This window comes from Eptesicus fuscus, chromosome 18 (genome assembly GCF_027574615.1).
Source record: "Eptesicus fuscus isolate TK198812 chromosome 18, DD_ASM_mEF_20220401, whole genome shotgun sequence".
Classification (NCBI taxonomy): Eukaryota; Metazoa; Chordata; class Mammalia; order Chiroptera; family Vespertilionidae; genus Eptesicus; species Eptesicus fuscus.
Genome location: NC_072490.1, coordinates 15976715 through 15999610, shown reverse-complemented (window position 1 = coordinate 15999610; position 22896 = coordinate 15976715). Strand labels below are relative to the sequence as shown.

Below are 22896 nucleotides of genomic sequence, written 5' to 3'. Positions count from 1 at the left end.
ACTGTCTTTTTGAAACACCTCAAGTTTATTAATTTATTAGTAGTATATATCTGATTTTTAGCCAGAATGTGAAGCTGGAGGGTTGCTCTCATACTGGAAAATCAACTACATAATAACGTTACAGTATGTGCAAATGTGTACATTGAAGAACTTTGCAAAAGTTTATTCAAAACCTGCTTTCAGTTTATTAAATAATTTCTCAAGAATACTTGCGGGAGGTATAGCAACCTCATGACCAAGTCACAGATTTCTTCAGAATTAATTCTTATAAAGGCAGTTTTGATTACGTTGATCCAAGTTATGTGGGGGTGGCAGGATGGGTAAAGGCAAAGTTTTATTTTTAGTTTCCCCAAATGCTGTTTCACTTGATTTAGGAGGGCTTGGGAGTACCCAAGAATTGTCTTCCAGAGAATTTCTGCCATACGAGTAGTGTTCCTGAAAGTTTGAACAGTCATGAGGAATGGGTCTCTCGTTATCGGTCCATGATTGGAGAATTGCTTTCTCTGATAAAATCTTTACATCTCCTGGTAAAGGGGACGATGTGGTATGACAAAGAGTTTTGCCGTTTGGTGAGAGAGGGGGGTGTCTTTTGTATGTTGCAGTGAAATTCGTCAAGTGCAGTTTTGTGCTTTCTTTCCCAAAGTCTTCCATGAATCCTACAGGAGTGCAGGCTAAAAGAGAAAGTATAGGCCAAATGTCAGTTGTCATGGCATTTTTTATCATAAAGTTAACATTAATTGGTTGAATTTATAACTGGAAGTAAAGTGAACATTTCCAAGTTAGAGAAGTCACTGCACTGTCCCAGGTATCACTTTTCTCACTTGCAAAATGGACAAAGCATAGTAATCCTATCCCGCCTGTACCATTAAAGGTGAAGAATTTAAAATTTTAAAAAGTGGGAAACCAATAAAGCTAAAATACAAGTAAAGATTCTCTTCTGGGCTTTTAATGGGGCTAGAGAAGGCTTGCAGACATTTTACTTCAGTAGAGAATAAGAAGGCTTTCCTTAAGTTTCAGTATTTATTATTAAATATCATATTCCTTTATTTATTAAAATCTTTTTTTCCATAGATGGTCCAAAAGCAAGTTTTTTCAGGAAGAATTATATTATGAATTAGTGAGACCTAAATAATATGTGTTCAGGCTTTTATGAATTTAATAGTTTAAGTAACAGCTATAAAATAATCCAGTATCTTATGAAATACATATAATGTAAGTTCTGCTATTGTTACAATATAGGCCAAGAAAATAAAACAACAAAAAATGTCTTCAGTAAACATGTAATGGCTTAGAAAACAGACTGCTCTGAAGCTATTGTTTAGTCACAGCCAACACAATGGTAGTAGGAGCTTTTGTTACTCTTCCAATTCCCGGGGCAGAAAGATCATTTATCCTAAGCCAAAAAAGATGCCAATTGCAACTGAGTTTGACTCTATGTAGTTTTAGGACAAAGCAATTGAACCACATTATAAAATAAGCTCTGTCTTTTTACTTTGGAGGAGAGACAGGAGTGTGGGAGAATTGGAAGTAACACTGTTCAGCTTTTGGGACAGTGATATTGTAGTCAGGAAAAAGGTAATCTAGTCTCGTCTCTGTCTACTCCTCAGAGCATTGAGTTTTGTAGTGAGGAGTGGTGGCCTCAAGCCTGCCACTGTTACACGAAATGTCCTAGGGAGCACTAAAAATTTATCACCAGCTCTGGACACAAGAATGAACCATTTCTAAACAGGAAAGAGCATTTCTCCTTTATTATTATTTGGAAATTATATTTATTATATAAATAAAGAGCCACACTGAAAACTCACTGCAAAATTACTGTATTAGTCCCTTTTAAGAAAAGTCTTATTTCTACCCTCAACTTATATTCCCTTATATATAACCCTGGCCACTAGAACACTCAAAGACAAAATGAACCATAAATTAAGTGAGGGCCTGCCAAAGCACCTTATTATTTTGTTTTGATTCATAAGTCACTAACTGTAGAAAATGAAACAAATTCTGAATTTAGTTTTCCTTCACAATATGCAACATTTCCGCCCACTAGTGTATACTCCTGAGGAGAGCTATTTATAAAATACAATTTTATTTTATTTTTGCACTCTAGGGACAATCTGAAGTATAAACAATTTAAAACTGGATAATATTTTTTATAAAAAGTCATATCATTACTTTAAAAAGTAAGTTTTAGGGCATTCAAATTTATATCACACGTCTCAGATATACAACTATTATGTAATAAAAGGTATAAATGCACTGATTTTTCTCTGAGGTATAAAAATAGCTTTGGCAAAGAAACCACTACTAATTAACACAAAACTCTTAGAAGTTTATAGTCAGCAACACAGGTAAAATATGAAAGGCAAAGCAATGAAAATTTTTGTTTGGCTGAAGGGGATAAGCATCTAGCCTCTCTTCTAAATAACCTATCTTTTATGGACAGAAAAAAATAACTGCAAAACATGAAAACCAAATAATGAATCAAAGTTACTTTTTTCAAAACAATTGAAAGAGCTAGGTCTTTGGTATACTCTGTAATGAAAAATAGTTTTGGGTATCTTGGTGTCTTTTTTTTTTTTTTCAAATATATGAAGTAGTTGTGGTAAAAGGTCAACTAGAGCAAACTTAACACCTCAGCCTTATACACATAAGCAACACTTGGCTGAGAAAAAAAGCCACAAGGGGAAAGAATACAGTACTGAAGAAAAAACACATCAGCAACACCTTTATGTGTGAAGTTGACCAGTATGAGACCGAAGCCAAAGCAGAGACTGGGTAGGCTGTGAACATACTATATATACTTGGGCTTATCAAACTCCTTTGATGAGATTTTGATAAGATATGATAGCTTAGTTGCTCTTCAAGCTTTTGGCTGGAATCAGTGGTTTCCGGCAAACATTGACTTGCCTTTCTTGATCGCAGTTGGGGTTTTCAGTTTTCTTAGTAGTTCAACTTGTACTTGAGTCACCAGATGTAAATTAGACATTTCTCTCTTCAGCTCCCAGTATACATTTTGCACATCATCACTGAAATACAGAGTTTTAAAAAAAGTTAATGGTTATTCTCTCTGTGAACAGAAGAGAATAACTTTAAAATAGAAATGCTCATATCTGCATTTCTGCTTGAATTAGTTTTGAGATGATGTAAATTAAAACTTCCTCATGAAATAATTGAAAGATATTTAATTAGGGCATTATAACAAGTGAAAAGACTTTATTCATAATAATAACACTGACCTAATTTCTAGCAATTAACAGAACTATACTAAAAAGAGTATTATGGAAAAAAGTATTCTAACCAATCAGTTCCCTATAGTTCTTGTCTCAGAATTGAGATTTTTATCATAGACTACAGTGCAATTGTGTTAAAACATTTAATAGTAAGGAATATGTTCTTCATTTATAACTGATCAAAACTAAAGTGATATTCATGTATGGGTTCTAAATTTGTATTTATCTTATGATTATTCTGTTTTGACACTGTGAATTGAAATACTCATATCAATTGCTGAATGTATACCCAAGCCCCATTAAAATAAAATTTGGGTTTCATGTATTCCATTCTTTTCTGTTTGACTGGGCTGTCTCATACTGTTGTTACTAAACCAATGTGACATGACAGCATAAGACATGAAAAGCCAGATGATTTCTTGGTACTGGAGGGAAAAACTAAGGAGAGAGGATCATATGAAACAGAAAAAAAACTTCACAAATGCCTCTCATTTTTATGATTAAAAGTATTTTTACCTCAGTTATCTGACAAATTATGTTAGTTGTTTTAAACCTAATTTTTTATAAGTTTCATCTTCAATTAAATATTCTTATTTGGATATTCATGATTTTTTCCTTTTTAGGTTCTTTATTAACTAAATAAATCAAAATCTACAACATATATTCTTACTTTGCTGTACTAGAATACATAGAATATTAGAGTAAGAATAATTGTTACCATAGTGTTCAAATGACCATTATTGTTTCGTACAGGTTAGTGTAACTTTAGGAGCAATGAAATCAAATTGGACAGACATGTCACTTCATGCTTTAATTTCTGACTAGCTTTAAATGAAAACCTATTAAAACAAATTTCAAGGAATACTACTCTTGATACTTAAATCTCATGTCCTATTTTAATCACAGAAGCAACAGATATATTAAAAAACAATTATTTTGAATTATGTAAGGTTACATACATATTTTTCTCAAAATATTCCATTCTACTCAGAATGCTTTCAATAGTAGCAGTGGAATACTTTCTACTGCTTCTGAGAGAAATCTACAGGTTTTAGTCTGTTGTAAACATCACTTGTTAACCAGTAGTCTATTAAAAATCACAGGGCTGCCCGGCCGGTGTGGCTCAGTGGTTGAGCGTTGACCTATGAACCAGGAGGTCACGGTTTGATCCCCGGTCAAGTCATATGCTCAGGTTGGGGTTCGCCCCCAGCGTGGGGTGGGCAGGAGGCAGCTGGTCAATGATTCTCTCTCATCATTGATGTTTCTCCCTCACCCTCTTCCTTACCTCTCTGAAATCAATAAAATATATATATATTTAAATCACAGGGCTTTTTGCAGGTTTTTGACAGGTGTGAATAATTATGTCACAAAAATTAGTTAATCACCTCTACTTCACCAGTAAACATCTGAGATGGTGCTACATTGAATATTTCACATAGGAACCTATCTTCATTGTGAAGAGAGTTGTTGGTCCTTGGTGCAATCCTGGGCATTTGGTGTGCTTTCCAGAGTTACTCATTACATAGTACGTATAAACACTGTATGTGTGCTAATAATTCATGCAGACAGTCATAATATGAATCATACTGCTTAAAAATAGTGTGTCCTTATTGTCATGAGATGGTAAATCAGTACCTGACTTGTAGAAAAGAAAAGCAAATACCCAAGATAGTGTTTGGATACTGGAATATCAAACATATTTATAAACATTCAAAATAGCTAAGCATATACAATAAAAGAGACTTATCATGGAGGTATTAAAAACAATGTCTGATACAGATTTTCCATTTCAGTTTAATGAAGACTCCTTATACTAGTAAATTATGTTAAACTAACAGCTAGGTCACAAAGTTGAACATCTATCTAGTCTTTTTCTTTTGTCCTTAATGTCACCTGGATTGAAAACTACAGATATAAATATCTGGAATTATTACTAAGAACAAGCTCTCCCTCTTGTGGATAACAAAGTAATGGCAGTTACTTTACAACTAACACTAAAGTGCTATAGTCTTCAAGGTGTTACATATTTATTTTTAATTTTATCTATTTAAATAAATCTACTTAAATAAAATGTTTAAATATTACTTAAGTGAGATTGGAAAAGGAAAGTTGTCACCCACAAATCTTTAGCAGAGTTCCAACTAATCTTCACTTATCAAGGCATCTTTGAGATTATACTGCAACACTGACCCCCTTTGCCCACCCGACAGGGATTGAAGTTAAGTTTTGCTTTAAATGCCATGCAAGCAAAATCCTAGTAAAATATATGGTTTCTATAAAGAACTTATAAAACTACTCAAACACTGAGATGCAACACTAAAACATCCAAAATGAGAACCCTAAAAACAATAGATGAAACAAACAAAAAAAATTGAGTGTTGGGCACTTCATTTACATTCTCACGCCAACTTGACAAACTAGGTTACCGAATTTTACTTGAGGAAACAGGTCCAAGAAGAATTTACTTCACTCAACATGCTGCTGCTCAAAGGCACCTTTTAGTTATCCAGTCTAGTAACTGACTGGCTTTAGGGGGGTAATATTTTTCATATCACCACCATACATTTATCAAACACCCACATATGCATACTGTCAACACAACCTTATTAACCCCACTATAATATTTCATACTTCTAAATCTTAAGTGTAATGAAATCTTTTTATCCACATCTCAAGAAGGGGTAGATGTCATGCTTACAAAGTAAAATTGTGTAAAAGCCCAGTTTTCTTAATTGACACTATACATTTACCTCTAATGGTTAGCATTTTTTAGCAATAACGTATTTCTTAAAGTATGTACATAGTTGGTTTTTTTTTTAGACATATGCTTATTGCACACCTAACAGACTACTTTTGTTCTTATCCCAGGAGGATAATTCTCTTAGAATTTATGTTATACCAAACACTAAGGCTGTCCACGTTTATCCTTAAGATAAGTGATTCTACTGTGTAAGAAATGCATAATTCTTTATGTATAAATTAGGATTTATTACGGAACACTTCTACACAATTAACTCTCTAATATCCTAACTAAAATATTATTGAATGTTCAAAAATTTTGTTTAAGGCATTACATTATGCACCTTTCTACTATTCAAGTTCAAGCATATTTAAGCATCAGTTAAATGTGTTTTATATATTGTGATCAGACATTACATGCAGTACCCAAATAATATCCGTTTTTAAGGCTAAGTATAAAAACAACAACAACAACCTAAGTACCTATATACAAAATAGTCTATGGAAATAGTCAAATATGTATTATATTTGAATGCTGAATAATGTTCATACCTTGAAATGCTTAGTCTTTGGAGATCTCTGCTCTGCAGATCGTCTTCCTGAGATGGATCCTGTCAATTTGTTTTAAAAAAGTTTAAAAGTTGTTACAGTCTATTTATTCTCAATACCAGAGACATCTTTCAGATGGGTAGAATATGTCTATAACTCTACAACATAAATTGGATTTTATATTCAATTTTATGAAAATACCTCCAAACCTATACAAAATATTTCAAAATCAATTCTAATTATTTAATCATTAATGCTTTAATTTAAAAAAAATGCTCTTATGTAAAAGAATTTGGAATCTTACAAAATGTACTTCTGAAATCTAAAGTCTACATTCTAAAAAGGGTAACAACAAAGTAATGCTCATTCAAGGTACATGTGAATGAATTCCACGAGAAAATGAAGTTTTATTTGTATTTCACTTTTTGATATTTTTTAAAAGTACCAAAATTTAACAAGTTATTTTAAAAATATATCAGCCTAAACTTCCTCGTTCCACATAAATAAGTCTATAAAATCCTTTATATATTTTAAGTTTTAGTGGTGTAGATTATAGATATGACAGAAAAAAAATAACAGATATTAAAAAGTAGGTATGTTCAAGACAACTCTGTAACATACTTGTTTTCAGTGCATCCTCATTTAAGGATCTGTAATAAAAATCACTATCATGGGTACTAATTCACTTGGCAGAAGTGGCCAGTATAAGCTGAGAGAACAAAATTTAATTTTAGTATTTTTATTTACATAATCTAAATATGTTTTAACGTGGAACATTAAAAAGCTGTATAAGGACTTTGTGAGTACTGTGAATTTGGGAGAGTAAAATATTAAAATATTTTCTATTATAGGAGTTAAAGCATTTTTGGATTTCTGATTATTCAGAAAATACCAACTAAAAATACTTTTAAGGTGTTATCTTCGTAAGCATGATAGGGGAAAAGAGAACTGGCCCAAGACTCACAAAAGGTCCATAGCATATGACCTTGGACATTTTTCTTTCCTCTTCTCCATAGGAGATAAAAGAATCAGATCAGGTCACTTTTAGTTTCTTTGTATCGCTAATTAAAAATATACATTTAAATTAATGTGTACTTAAACATATATGTAGAATTGAAACCTTCATTTTTTAAAGAATAGTTTATTGATTTTTTTTTTTTTTTAAGAGAGAGAGAGGAAGGAAGAGAAATATTGATGTGAGAGGGTAACATCGGTTGCCATTGGGGATGGAGCCAACAATCCAGGCCTGTGCCCTTGACTGGGAATCGAACCAGCAACCTCCTGGCGCATGCCCAATCAACTGAGTGAGCCTCAACAGGCCAGGGCTGGAAACCTTCATTTTTAAAGCTAATGATATATTTTTAAAAATATGACAGTTTGGGTTGGAAAATATTTTTTCAGCTATTGTCTAACAATTCAGAAAAATTTAATGTAAACTAGCATTAAGCACAAATGAATTGTCTCTAATATTAAAAAATCCAGTTCCTGGCCAGTCATTAGTTTACCAGTTTTCTAAAAGGCAGTATGGGTCTGTTCCCTAACTGGTGCCATATGATGTGGGAGTTTCCCATAAAGGGGCCAGGCCCATGGCTTAGGAAACATTGCTCAAGTTAAACAGCTTCTTGTACTAGATAGGACTTCTCAGACCTTACAGTACACTATAGTACATTGTAAATGGGCTATTATTAGATACCTTAGACATCTACACCATCTCCCTTTTACTGATCCAGTGTTTCCTATACTTCTTTGGCAATGGTGGCTGTTTTTCTCAAAGTATCAACTATACTGGATAACAAGGGCTGGAATATTGGGGGCTACAGAAAGTGTAAAACAGTGATCACCAACCGAAGGTCCGCGGACCACTGGTGGTCCGTGAGGTCCGAAAGGTACCACTGGTCTAAAAGGCTAATAGTGGAACTGACCCTGGAACCTTGACCTCATTAATACCAAACACTAATCAAATGAATTCACTAAATATTTAAGCACACAAACCAAAAAACACTATTATGTTCACGTAGGATGCTGTATCACTTTTCAGAAGGTGTTGTATGTTTCACAGAAAGTACTATCTTAAAAATGTTTATAAATATGGCTATAGTAGATATAAGCAAGATTAATGTGAACATATATTTCTCTTTGGCTTGCTTTTTGATTCTCATGCTGACTAACCAACACCACCTTTGAAAAAGTACACATCCCACAATGTCAAGATAAGATTTTAATCTGGAACCCTTGATGAATTAAGCATTTCCACTTTTCCTTTTCCTGGTTTATTTTCTTATATTAGTTGTAAGCATTTTTAACTTTATATCTCACCTTTCCCTGCCAAATAAATACCAATGAAGGTAGGGACCTTTTTAAAAAAAAATTATTCACCCCATCTCACCTTAGACTCTTAAAGTTTCTTAGTCTCTCAGATTCAGTTTCATCAGTAGTAAGAAGTGATAAAGTTTCTTCTATCTTCAAGTCTGTTTCTGTGATTTATGATAGATGAATTAAACTAAAAGCAAATTTATCCCCTAGCACCATCTAGTGGAAAAGAGTAATAATTGAACTATAACTCACATACATACAGTTAGGAGCCAAGTTTTTTGATTCCATGGTACTGCTTCCTACTCTATAAGGAAATATCTATTATGTATAAAAGCTATCAAATTATTTGAAGTAGAATGTATAATACACTGAGCTTCTGACAGTTATAATTCAGAGCTTCAAGGTGCAGATCTTTAGTTGCAAGTACATCTTTTTGAGAAGTCTCTCAGGGCTACTGGCACCAGGGCTTGTGGGAAAGGATGCTAAAAGCCTTTGAAGGAATTGTGGAACATAGTCACAAGTTCAAAGCTGGGAAAATCAACTTGAGATGTAAAATAGGAAAAAGAAAACATTTTGGCTGTAACAAGAGTTGACTGTAATTTTTGTACTGTTTCCCCTTTATCAGGGTTGGGGGCTCCAAGACAAGTTCTTTGTTCAGTTCACAGGAATTCATTTGGTCAAGGCCAAGGCAGGATGCTGTATTACTCTTGATTCCTGGCTCATTCTTAACCAGTGGTCACCTTCGATAAAGACTGCACTATAGTAATGAGCTCTATATAAGGACAGTTGGGATTCAGAGGCACATCCTGGCTGTCTGTCAGGAAGTGTTGGAAGTAGTCTTCTTTTAGTTAGTGACATCCCAGAGGCACCTCAGGTAGGTGACACAGCTCCTCAATAGTGCTGAAATGCTCAGATGGGCAAAATGGTTGAGCTGAGAAATAATTATCCAACTGGGTACCTTAGTTTGAAATACATGACTGTATATATGATGCATATAAAGGCTATCTGAATCCAGACTACTAAGTTTTTAAATTTCTCGTAATAACTTTTAAAATTTGCATTTGCTGCACTGCTCTCACACCACCCTGCTTCTCTATCATCTCTTCTTTTTATCTTCAGCACTATTTGCCATGACATTGGAAAACATGTATCCAAACTTGTTAGAACCCAATGTAAAGTATTAGTAAATAGACTCTTGGTGACGACAGACAGGCAGCTGTGTTTTATTGGATGACTTTAAGCTAACCACAATTAAGCAGCTAAGCAGGGTGTTTTGGGTTTGCTTTCCCCCACCCCCGCCCCAAATCCGTGAATTCTCAGCTATTTGCTGAAAATTAAACTTGCCCCAAAGTATCAGACTTCTGAAAATGAGTGGCCTCTGTAAAGTCTTTTTTAAAAATTTTAAAAATCAAGTTGTCTCTTGTGGTGTCTGTATTAAGTTATTAAGGAAAATAAAAGGGAAACTTAAAACCGAGTTCTCTTTAAACCAGAGAAAAAATGACTTAAGGAAGTTGAAGGAAAGGGAGTTTGAATAGCTTTAATAAATTGATAAATAGTAAGCTTTATAAAAGTTAGTTTTTATACAACAAAATTATATAATTCTGGGATTATGCTAAAAGTATACAGTATATCAGATTTTAGCACAAACGGGAGGATAAAGGTGAATTTTTCAGAGAATGTAACTCTAAGTAGTTAGAATTTGTTAACTCTGTGATTTTAAACCTAGTTAAGTCATTCATATAATGCACACAGAATCTGAATTTCTCAATTTAACTCTGCAGTACCGTTTGTTTGGCTTTTTGTAGCTCTATTCTGAGATTGTTACATTCTTTCTTCATCAGTTCTAGTTCTTGCTCCAAGCCATGGATCTTCAGGTCACAACTCAACTTTTCCACCTCCCAGTTTGATGAAGGTGGATTTAAATTCCTTATCACTAGAAAAAAGAGGGACATCACAATTTTTTTTCTGTCTTCTACTTATAATTCAAAAAAGTTATGCTAGTAAAATGCAGATAATAGAAAAACTAATATAAAATATGGAAAGTTAGTAGTTTTTTAAAAACAGTAATTACCTAAAAAATCTGTGCTAATTAGAATAAGAAATCTAGCAAGCCTTGTTTTAGAATGTATTGTTCACCCCTATCTCTGATTTTCTGTTTAGGTTAAAGTACAAATTGGTCAGTATGCAACTTCAAGATATATACTAGGCAAGCATATGCTTAAATTTATAGACAGATCAATAATCTGTATATAAGTCAAGGTTAAGACAGTGACAAAAATTAAATAAAGTGAGTAAACTGAGGCTCACTCTGCTAATCACTCCACATAGTCCTTTCAGAGTATAAAGTTTGACCCTTAAACTGAGAACATTGTCAAAACAATTTTATTCATAAACTTTCCACTGTAGACCCCTTGATACAACTGAATACTGACTTATCCTGACTTTGTTCCTTAGTCTACCTAGAAAAAGTCCCCCTAAACTACCATAAGAGATCTCATCTCAATCTCCTACCAAAATGTCTCTCAGAGGCCTACTTTTCACCTTGTTTCATTAGAATGTTCATGCAAACATGCTATACTCATATCCCACAGACCTAACTTTTCACCCTAGCAACTCATTGCTCATCTGCACATTTTAATAACCTTCCGAAATTTAAAAAAAAAAAGTAATAGTAACCAGTCCACGACAGTATGTCTAACAGTGGACAAAAGATTAGTGGAAAGAAAAGCCAGAACATACCAGTGGGCAAGAGGTTTTGACAAGGATGGGGTTCTACTCCTTTCTTCATCTACTTTATCACAAACTAGCCCTGAATTAAAAACTTCCCTCTCCGTTCCCCCAGGAATAGTGCAATTTATATCTAAGGAAAAGTTAAAGGGAGTTGAAAGCAGAATAAATTAATATAAGCCTAAAAATTAAATAAGTTAAAGCTGTAGCATACAGACAAAGTAAAGTGATCATGGATATAACACATGAACGGAAAAAATGTACTAATCCCGTTAAAATATTTATAACAAGTAAGTGGCATACCCTGCTGAGTTTCCACCTCTGTTCTTAGCTGGAGGAGTTCTACTTCTTTAGACTGCAGCTGTTCATTCAATACTTTCAAAGATTCAGAGTTGTCTTTATTCTAGTTAAGTAGGGAAAATGACAAATTACATTCAATAAAATCTGCAGGTGATATTATATATTAATTTTCAGGTAGATGTTGAAAAACTGATTCTAGCCTTTTAAAAGCAAGGTGGGAAAATGAACTCAGTTTTTCACTCTTTTTTTCTTTTTCTAACTTGGGACATATTATTCACTGGCCTTAAAAAAAAAAAAAAATACTGACAAATTCTACCATGTCCTGATTTTTCAAAATAAGTGAGTGGTGTTAGATATATTTAAGTCCTAACATCATTATATATACTATTAGAGGCCCAGTGCACGAATTGGTGCACGGGTGGGGTCCGACCAGCCTGGCCCCAATGGGGCAGATAGGGGCTGGGCCTGTGAAGAGACGGTGGGAGGTTGGCCAGTCAGCCTACCCCGATTAGGGGGGGCAATCATGGGTGGAGCTGGCTGGGGGGAGGGGCCGCAGGCCAATCGGGGTGATGGGGGCTGCTCGGGGGTGGGGACGGCCAGGGGGAGGGGCTGTGGGCGGTGGGCCAGCTGGCCCTGCCCCTGATTGGAGTGGGGGGGTTGGGGTGGTGGGGGCCCATCAGGGGCAGGGATGGCCAGGGGGAAGGGCTGCAGGCAGTTGGTTGGCCAACCCTGCCCCTGATCAGGGTGAGGGGGCCAATCTGGGGTGCGGCTGGGTGGGGTGAGGAGGTTGGCTGGTTGGCCCCACCCCGATGGGCAGGTTCACTGGCTGCAGTGGGCGTCATAATGACCGGTTGTTGCAGTCGTTCAGGTATTCTGGTCACTTTGGGTTTTTATATATAGAGATTTATTTTGCATAGAATTAAGTTGCAAACATTACTGTTAATACTTTCTTAAAAATATATATTTTATTGATTTCAGAGAGGAAGGGAGAAGGAGAGACAGAAACATCAATGATGAGAGAGAACCATTGTTTGGCTGCCTCCTGCATGCTCCCCACTGGGGATCAACCCTTGACCAGAATTGAACCTGGGACCCTTCAGTCTGCAGGTCAACGCTCTATCCACTTGAACCAAACCAGCTAAGGCTATTAATACTTTTTATTTTTGCCTTGAGCATGTTTATTTTTAATTTTTATTTAATATTTCGTATATCTAACTTTAACATCTTGAATGAGAAAACTCATTTGCAATATATAGTATCATTCTTTTCAAACCAACTTACCATTTTATCCAATTTGCTCTTTAAATTATCTCTATCAATGCAAACCTCTCGATATGCATGATAGGCCTTATTTACTTGTTCTCGTCCCACAGAACTTGTTTCTTCATCTAATAAAGCTCCTGTAAGCTAATGATACAGAATAAGAGAAAGTTTAAAAGGGTATCTACATAAAACAATTAGTCTTCTCATGGTATCACATCTTACTTTAATCATTGTAATACAGGGATAAAGCCTGGACTGTAATTATCTGAACATTTCACTTCCATACAATTAACCTTTACTGATTAAGAAAGCAAAAAAGTACAGAATATTTTTTAAAATATTCTATTTTATGCTTTTACAGTGGAACCTCAGTTCTCAAACTCAATTTGTTCCGGAAGGCTGATTGAAAAAGGAATCATTTTCCATATATATATCGAAATGATTCCATATATGAAATATGCTAATTAACCAGGATGCCATAAAGGGTCGACCAGACAGGAGGAGGTTACATGCGCAGCATCGGGGGTGGGGCGGCAGGGGCCTCCGCGTGCCTGCGCTGTGGGAGGGCCTGATCAGCAGCGGCCATGGCTGCTTCAAGGGGCAAAGAGGGAGGCAGGGCTGGACCAGCAGTGGCCGCAGGGCCTGGAGAGCAAGGCAGGGCCGACCGGTGACTTGAGGGTGGGCGCCGCCGCACGATTTCGAACCGTGCACTGGGCTCCTAGTTAGAAATAATGTAAATTGAATGAATCTCTTCCAGACCCCCAAATGACTCCCTCTTTTGTTTTAATCTTTATTATACACATTAAATGTCTAATGTACTATTTGCTTTATAAATACTATAAATAAATGCTTTAAAAAGGAAAAGGACATGAAATATAAATGAAAATTTAACAAAAAGGAAATGAAATGTACACTAAAAATGAAAAGTTAATCATAATAAGCAGCTATAAGAACAAAAAAAAACAAACAATATTCACAGCACCATTTCTTGAGATGTTACAACGTAAGGTTTAGTGGTAAACTGACTCATAACCACACATTCTCTCCTTTGTCACCTGAGAGATGAGTGACTGATCATACAGGTATCAGCATGAAAGAATTGTCGGATTGAGAAACGAATTCTTCAAGATGGGATATGTTTGAGATCTGAGGTTTGACTGTACTTATTAAAATATTTTATACTTTGCAGTATCTGTTTTATAGCATATTCATCTATCATACTAAAACACAGTACATCATTTTTTTGTAGTCTTTAGGTGTTTTCCAAGTCATAGTATTTACTTTCCATTATCACAAAAGGTGTCAAGGAAAGGATGGATTAGTTCATTAAATCCTATATTATTCAAAAATGGGAATTAATAGATTATTGATCACAAAGTACAGAAATATTTCCAATGTTAACTAGACCAAATCACAATATTATTCTGAACTTTAAAACACACACAGCTGTAAGCTCCAAAATGTTACTTTTTCTCACTTTATCCCAGAATGTCACAAATTCATTTCATCACCATTAAAGATAATTCATATGAATACAAAGAAATTATGAATAATTTTTACAACAGACTCCTCTTCTCTTATTCCTCCAAAAGAATTTAACTTTATCAAGCTCCATCCTTGAGTTTTCACAAGCAGATAATTCATTTCCTTGTTTGCTAAGGAACCCATTTCCTTCCCCCTTCACTGAAGCTGCTGCTTGTGAAATATGAATATACTGATCTGAAGAAACAAATTAAGCTAAAACTTTAAAACTCAAAAACAAATGGGTGAGGAAAATTTCCTAATACACAAAGCCAAGTAGAACTGATGATTCATAATTGAATCATCTACCTTGCTGTATATTTTACAACATTTAAAAGTGTCAGATTTCTTCAGGAGAAAGGTAAGTAGATGAAATTTATCAGTTAAAAAGCAGTATTCTTGTTATGTGTGTTCAAAAGCAAAAGAGAATAGTGAGTTAAAGAAGATGTAAGTCCTGGTGAAGATATTATTAAGCATATTAGAACACTGTTCCAGGCGCTTTCTCCTTTGACACTTAATTTCCTTGATTGGCTATAACTTTTGCACAGATTTTAAAATCCTGAATAAAAAACATACAATTATGAAGGTAAGGCAATCTGAAAAAGAGGTTAAGAAAAATATCTGGCATATATTCCTCCAAATTGTTAAATCCTATTCTATAAATATTCCCCCAGCACAGCGTATGTAAAACAGTGCTAGCTATCAGTACAATACTCAGGGTTTTGAAGTTAGCAGTGAGTTATCCTTGGAAATTTAGTACAACCATGGAAGACAGGACAGAAAAATATTTAATACTTTAATATTTTCAATTGTTCTTTGGGTCACAAAACATAATGAAGGTAATAAATAATTACCTTTTCTTCCAAAAATCTTATTCTTTTCTTTAGGAAAGAGTTCTCTTTTTCTGAATCCTTGAGTCGTTTTTTGATGTCTTCATATGCAGTGACAAGGGCAAAATGTGAAGCAACAGACTCATCTGAATATATTGAGACCGGAGTCACTGTTTCTCTTCTATGGGCTTTTTCATGATTTAGAATGCAGATATCATCTTCTACCAGTGTATCCATGACAGCTATTTAAAACAGTAAATATGTACAATATAAATGTCTCACTGAATAAATGAACAGAAAAAAAAGGAATATTTAGAATAATGTGAATATTGAGGGGATGCTTCAAAATTCCTGTTTGTTTTAGAGGCAGTATAGTATATGGTTAACAGCACAGACTCCGAAACCAGACTGCCAAGGGTTTGAATCCAAGCTCTACTACTTAGTGTCTATGTGACTTTGGGCAAGTTACTTAACCTCTCTGCCTCAGTTTCCTTAAGAAATAATAGCAACTACTTCATAGAGTTTTTAAGAATATTAAAATAGTTGATATTTATAAATCATATAAAACCATAATTTCAGCTATTAGTAAGTTTTATAAGAAGTTTGAAACACCATTTTCAGTCAAAGAATAAACAGTTTTAAACTCTTTATACCCATGTATTTCTTCCTCATCAACATTTCCATTCTTAGATATAAATAGCAAGTTTATAGCCTCCCAAATTATAAATTTTCAAAAACTCTTTTAGTATAATTCATTACCTTATTATTACATATTTTAATGCATACTCCACTATATTCTTTCCATACCAGTAACTGATTATATTTGTTATATATTCAAAGTAGAAGACAAAGGAATTAACATTTGAGTGTCCACTATGTCCCAGTACCATGTACCACATTCTTTTAATATTATTTAAATTCTTCCATACAATTCTATGAAGTAGGCATCATCTACATTTGGTTGGAATTTGAAGGGTAAAGCAATTTGCTCAAAATTAAATCTAGTAGAACATTAGCTCTGTGACGGCAGAGGTTATGTCTGTTTTTTGCTCATCGTGTCCCCAATCTATCATTGTGTGGAAGATACTCAATATTGATTATTGAGTGAAGAATGATAGAGGTAGGATTCAAATCAAACTCTGAGTCTAAAACCTAAGAGAAGCCAATTACTTAATTAAAATATACTCACTCTTTACATCTACTTTTGTTAGATTCATTCAGCATTACTTACCCACCTGAGTTATGTTCCTGAAAAAACACAATGGAAGGAAAAATAGTAGCTGAAACCTCTTAAGATCTCATGGGAAAGACAGGGTAACAGGGACTGTAGACCATAAGAGAACCTAAACAATCTTTTAAAATAAGATACCAAATACAGCACTCTAAATGAAGACTCTCAATGGTGTTTTATGTATCTTAGATTAGTAATTAATTGATGCTTGAAAAAATGTTTTTATTTACCAGTCCTTGCTTGAGATGACATTTGATTGCTTACTAGTGTCAGTCACTGTTCTAAAAGTATTATAGGCGAAGAAACTGATGTAGAAGGAACTTAATTTTCCATAGTAACATAGTAAATGGAGAGCTGGGATGTAAACACAGGTGCAGAATGTTTCACTATGCCTGCGTTTTTATGGCGATTTCATTACATAATAGGCATAATTGATTTGATTCAAACTCCAGCTCCTCTCCACTACCCTGAGATCTGTGGGACTATACGTTCCAACCCTCTAATCAGATGGGTGGTTCTCCTGGCAACCAGCCACCATCCTGAGGTGCTGTCCAAAAGTCATCTCATTAACATAAACCCAGTCCTGGTGGAAAGGGCTTGTTATACCAGTAAATAACAAGACACCCATTTCACTTTTATGGCTCTGATGTGATTTCAGGAATTGAGGATGAGACCAAATACAGGGGTGGGCAAAAGTAGGTTTACATTCATGAGTATGTGAAACAGTTTATTCTTGTATTATTTTTAATTACTGTAGTATTCATTTGTATTACAACTGTAGAGCTACTTTTGCCCACTCCTGTATTATGACAAAAGATGCTCTCATAGCTCTTATCCCTCAGTCAATTCCAAGAGTTTTGAGAGCTGTGATATATAAGAAATATTTTGGTTACCTTGAATGACCAAATATATATATTTCTTATAAAATCACATATTGCAATAATAATGGAGAAACAAAGGACACAACTTGCCAGATCAGGTGGATAGGAAACAGTAGTTCCTGAGGCTAGGGGAGAGACATAAAGAAAAAAATAGATTCAAATATTGTTAATCAGAATTATTTTTTAAAATCTTAAATTTCAGTCTTCACTACAGTTAACACTGAGAGGACCCTCAGTTGAGCTGGGTGCGAGACACTAGAAAACAAAGAAATACCTTCTGACAGACTGGTCTTTTTTCTAGAATAAATATGATTATATTCTCATATTTCATCATCATAATATCTACCATTAATTGCTCCCTTACTGTATGTCAGGCACTGGTGCTTCCACATGCATTTTTTTCTATTTAGTACTATTATTCTAATTTATAAACAAAGTCTTAGAAACATTAATACTTTAGTTACAGATACATAACTAATCAGTGGCAAAACTGGGATGTGAACCCATATAAGCTTCCAAATTTATTTCCTTTTAAAATTTTTTCATTTATTGAATTTTTTTTGAGAGAGAGAAAGAGAGAAAGGAACACTACATGCACTCATTGGCTGGCTGCTGCTTTATCTCTGACTAGGGATCAAATCCCCAACCCAGGCATATGGGGACAACATTCCAACCAAGCTACCCAGCCAGGGCCAAATTTATGCTTTCTTTTTTTAAAAAATATATTTTTATTGATTTCAGAGAGGAAGGGAGAGGGAGAGAGAGAAACATCAATGAGAGAGAATCATTGATCGGCTGCCTCCCGCATGCTCCCTACTGGGGATCAAGCCCACAACCTGGGCAGTCCCCTTGACTGGAATTGAACCTGGTACCCTTCAGTCCCCAGACTGACACTCTATCCACTGAGCCAAGCCAGCTAGGGCCAAATTTATGCTCTTAATACAACATTCTTAGAGGCAATATAGCGTGGATTCTGATTTTCCCAAAAATAATCTGGACAAGGCAGATCTCAGTGGTAGAAAGAACTCTGGCCCAAGATTCAGAAATCTAGATTCTAGTATACAATCTGATGCCCTGAGTATTACTTTATTTCCCCAGATGTAAATTTTCCCACCAATAAAATGATAGGGTTGAACTACATCACTAAGATGCCACCTTCCTAAATTGTGAAGGCAAAATTTTAATCTGAACATGGAATGGCAACCTATAGATAGATATAAGGGAATGCACATTTTTGCCAGGAACTGAGTAAAAGGTATGTAATACTAGTCCACACCAAACTTGGCTAGAATGACTACCACAGATGAGAAAACTGAGGCTCAGAGGTGAGGTAAATTTGCCTAAAATCACTGACAGTATGTGACAGGGTTTAAATAAAGGCCTATTTGTTACTTTCTTTTTTCTATTCTACATTACCTCTTTTTTTCCTAAGTTTTTTTTTTAAATATATTTTATTGATTTTTTACAGAGAGGAAGGGAGAGGGATAGAGAGAGAAACATCGATGAGAGAGAAACATCGATCAGCTGCCTCCTGCACACTCCCTACTGGGGATGTGCCCGCAACCCAGGTACATGCCCTTGACTGGAATCGAACCTGGGACCCTTCAGTCCGCAGGCCGACGCTCTATCCACTGAGCCACACCGGCCAGGGCAGGTTTTTTTTTTTTATTGTTAACAATACTGCAGATGTCCTCCTCCCTTTACCTGCTGCCCTCACCACGGTATTGTCTGTGCCCATGGGCTATGTATATACATATTCTTTAGCTAATCCCTTCACCTTCCTTTATCCAGTTCCCCTCCCACCCTCTACACTTGGTCATTCTTGTTTTTCTTGTTCATTAGATTCCACATATTAGTGAGATCAATGGCATTTGTCTTTCTCTGACTGGCTTATCTCACTTAGCATTTCCATCATGTTTCTACCTCTGAAAAGCCAGAATATCCCTTCATAAAGTTAGTCAAGATACATGGAGCAAGAATTAAGTCTTATAGAAGACGAACGCTCCTTTCTCTATTTTAATGAATAATTAAATGCAGGAATGGCCTAACTATTCTATCCATGTACTACAGCACTCAACTGTCCTATAACTTAGTGCCCCCAAATGTACTTAGCACCAGATATATAGTATGAAAAACTTCATTCTCATTTTTATAACCCTCACTGAGTTATCTCACTAACTGTGTCAGTCCAGAAATGAATTTGTGTGACCAGGAATCATAAGAATTTTTCAGGGTTAACATCGGTATAAAGAGCAGTCTACTTCTTTTCATTCCTTTCATAAAATAATACATCTCAATGTAATTGAGCACCTATGTAGTACACTAAATGTTACTAGTATTAGCAATGAGTATTCTCTAATAGTGATATGACAACTATAATCCAGAATATAAATACCACATTGGCTCTGTTACTTCATGAATTATGAAAAATGTCACATTTTATTAATCATAACAGCTTCTGTGTTGGTAATATTTACCAAGCGTTTCTAGTATGTTAGGCAATATGCTTTGCCTTTGAGGGAAACTCATTTATTTTTAACGATTCATTAAATCTACATTAAGACCTCTTATCACAGGTGGAGCAACTGAGAAAGACAAAAGTAGAAAGTGTGGGAGCCAGAAATGAAAATCAACTAGTTGACTCCAGAGCCAGCAAAACTTTTAGAAACCTTGCTTTGGTACCTTGGAGAGTAATCCTTAATACCATTGGAGAGACAGAGAAAACGAAGAGATTTAATCTCTTACCCAGTGTCAAATGCATAAATAGGAAAATCAACACTCAGATCCTGAGTGAATGTTCTGACGTATTCCAGTGCATTTCCCACGGCACTAGACTGTCTCTTTAAATTAAAACTTTACATTTGTACACAACTTCCGATTTTAGAAACAAGAGCGCATTAAAACTTTATAAGAACCCCGTGAGGGATGCACAACTCCTAATTTACACATGCTTGTAGTGAGTGATCACAACAGGTTGGGAAACTAGATATGGCATGTTTAGAGAACTGGAATTTAAATTATGCCACGGGATCTTGCTCAATCCAATTTAAAATCACAAAAATAAAACAGCGCCTTCCACATTTAAGAGGCGCGGGTCCATTCCAAACCTCGTACGTCACTGTCTTTTATCATCTTAGCATATTTCTAACAGCACATCCTGGAGCAATCTTTTTTTCATCTGTATTGCAGTTTTCGCGAGTCTCTTATTTGAGTTCCCTACCTGTAGGAACGGGGGTCTCTGCCTACCTCAGCACAAGGTCGAAGACCATACAACGCACAGGTGTGACACTGGCGAAGCGATACACACTTACTGTTGACCTCGACAACTAGGAGGGGGTGAAGTCCACTGCTCGGATGCCCCAGGCAGTACGTCCCTCTTACGTTTTAGATATAGAAGCAGTCGCAATGAATGAAATAAAACCGAAGATGCCCCCGTAAATCAGAGTCCGGAACGAAAATAAGGAGAAGTAAAGCGAAGGACCAAGATGGGCCTGGAACAGCGAGGGTGCGAGGCCGGCAGGGGGAAGGGATGCCCAGGCGTGGGCCGCTCCCCAGCCACCGAAAAGGACCTGTCTCCGGGGCGGCCACAGCGGCGGCCGTTGGTCCCGGCACTGCCCGCGACCCTCCCCCGGCCACAGCCGGTCACTCACTCACCCCTAAGGCCGGCTACGTAGGGCCGCGGAGTTTCGATTCCCCAGCGTTCGGAAACGGGTCACCAGGGGTCACCACGGGCTTCCGGTTTCCTCGAAGACACCGCCGCTTCCCCGGCGAAGGCCGCCGCTCCGGGTACACCGCGGAGGGGTTCCCATTGCTTTGGCCTCCGCTGCACCAGGGCCGACCAGTGGGCGGGGGCCCGGAGGATCGGGAAGGAGTGGCAAGCCGGCGCAGGAGGGGCCGAGGCGCCGCCGGGAGCAGGCCCGTTACCCAGCAACACGCGCGCGAGGCCCAGGACCGCTGGCGCCCGGCCCCCTCAGCACCCACTCGGGCCGCCCCGCGGCAGGGAAACGCGGCCGAGAGGGGCTGGTGGCGAGCAGCACCCGGCCGGAAGGGGGCTGCCGCGGTCCTTGTTCGGCGCCGGGGCCACGCCAGCAAACCGGAAGTCAGGCCCCAGGGAGCCGGAGCTTGGAGGGGTGGGGAGAGGAGGAGGTGGGCGTGGCGTACTACGTGTCCCGTGAGCCTCCGCGGCGGGCCTGGGCGGGCCGCGGCGACGCGAGGAGGGGAGGCGGAGCTGAGGAGTTGGGTAAGAGCGTTAGTCTCCGCTGCGAAGGGTGCTCGGGAGGCCTTTCACCGTTGTCTAGCGCGTCCAGTTGGGGGTCCCCGAGCGCGTGTGCTGCGTGTTCGCTCCGCTTGGCAGCGCCCTCACGAGCTTACCGAGCTGACGCCTCGCGGAGGCTGGGAAACCTGTAACCACGCGCGCGTGGAGTGTGCGGGTGGCGGGTGGGGAGTCGGGGGCGCGCGCGGGGAACCGTTTACCCCTCCCCCGCTGATTCGAACCCTTCGGCGGAGATCATTTGAAGCAAACTCGGCGCATCGCTGAACGTCCCCTAGTTATTCCGCACACAGCTGTCTTTTAAAAGATGAAGTTGATTGCATTTAGGACAAAGCTTTCGGATTTCGGGATTGTACCAGCTGCCCTGGAATTGCTACCACCTTTGGTTTTTCCTGGATGACATTCTTGAGCTGTGGCGTTAGGGATAATGGAAGTTGTTATATTTGGGGGTAGCTGCCAACGGAGCCCCTCAAGCTCCAGGGCTGTTTCGGTTTAAAGGAATAAACAAGAAAACGGTCCTGACAGGCAGATATCCCTCATTAACCGCCAACCGGCATCAGTGACGCTCCTCGCCACTCCCTCGCCTAGCGTTTTGTCCACGGAGGGCTTAAATATTGGTCCAGGTGTGTGCTGTTGGCGATATTTTTGCATCGCCTTGTAACTCATCAGGCCAACTGTCAGCTCATCAAAGCATGGATTCAACGCTAGGCTTCTGAAAAATTCCCAGCTGTTAGGAATAACGACCACTACTTAGTTACGGTGTGCTTAAAATATTTAAAAATCGGTATTCGTGTATTCATTTAGAAAGTTCATTCGCTTCAATGTGTCTTTGCTGGGGCACGGAAGAGACCCGTGTTTTTACCTTAGTGGACAAGAATCCTGTTTGTTTGCTTCGGTAGTGCGCCGTACAAGTTTAATAGTTAATTCCTGAAGTTCATCCATAGCCAATCAGGGCAGCGGAAGGGGAGAAAAATTAAAAACCAAGCGGTTTGTTTTAGTAAAATACTGAAGAATGTTAAACTAAATCGGAGTAAATAAAGAATAT

General features: G+C 37.2%; 2 protein-coding genes across 9 annotated transcripts in view; one reads left to right on the top strand and one right to left on the bottom strand.

Moving 5' to 3' along the window:
- Positions 1–20852, top strand: part of CMC1 (C-X9-C motif containing 1) — a 76167-nt gene extending 55315 nt beyond the window's left edge. Inside the window, exon 6 of one of the 3 annotated variants that reach the window (XM_054708143.1) lies at positions 20771–20852. The gene's annotated coding sequence lies outside the window, so the exon portion shown is untranslated. Of the gene's footprint in view, positions 1–7681; positions 7777–15526; positions 15589–20770 lie in introns of those variants that run through there. The other 2 variants (XM_054708142.1, XM_054708144.1) reach the window with 2 other exon arrangements.
- On the bottom strand, positions 3–21697 carry AZI2 (5-azacytidine induced 2). Of its 6 annotated transcripts, none has more exons than XM_008153768.3 (8): positions 21236–21697; positions 15494–15711; positions 13137–13262; positions 11859–11958; positions 10613–10761; positions 6519–6577; positions 2905–3023; positions 3–671 (listed from the first exon to the last, which is right to left on the bottom strand). In XM_008153768.3, the coding sequence occupies exons 2-8, from the start codon at positions 15704–15706 to the stop codon at positions 259–261; spliced, it is 1179 nt and encodes a 392-aa protein (XP_008151990.1). In that variant the 5' UTR covers positions 15707–15711; positions 21236–21697; the 3' UTR covers positions 3–258. The 6 variants fall into 6 exon arrangements, 4 of the variants coding, with proteins under 4 accessions (XP_008151990.1, XP_054564115.1, XP_054564116.1 ...); XM_054708140.1 differs by lacking the exon at positions 21236–21697 and adding an exon at positions 20893–21206; XM_054708141.1 differs by lacking the exon at positions 21236–21697 and adding an exon at positions 20802–20821.
- Positions 21698–22896: the final 1199 nt, after the last annotated feature.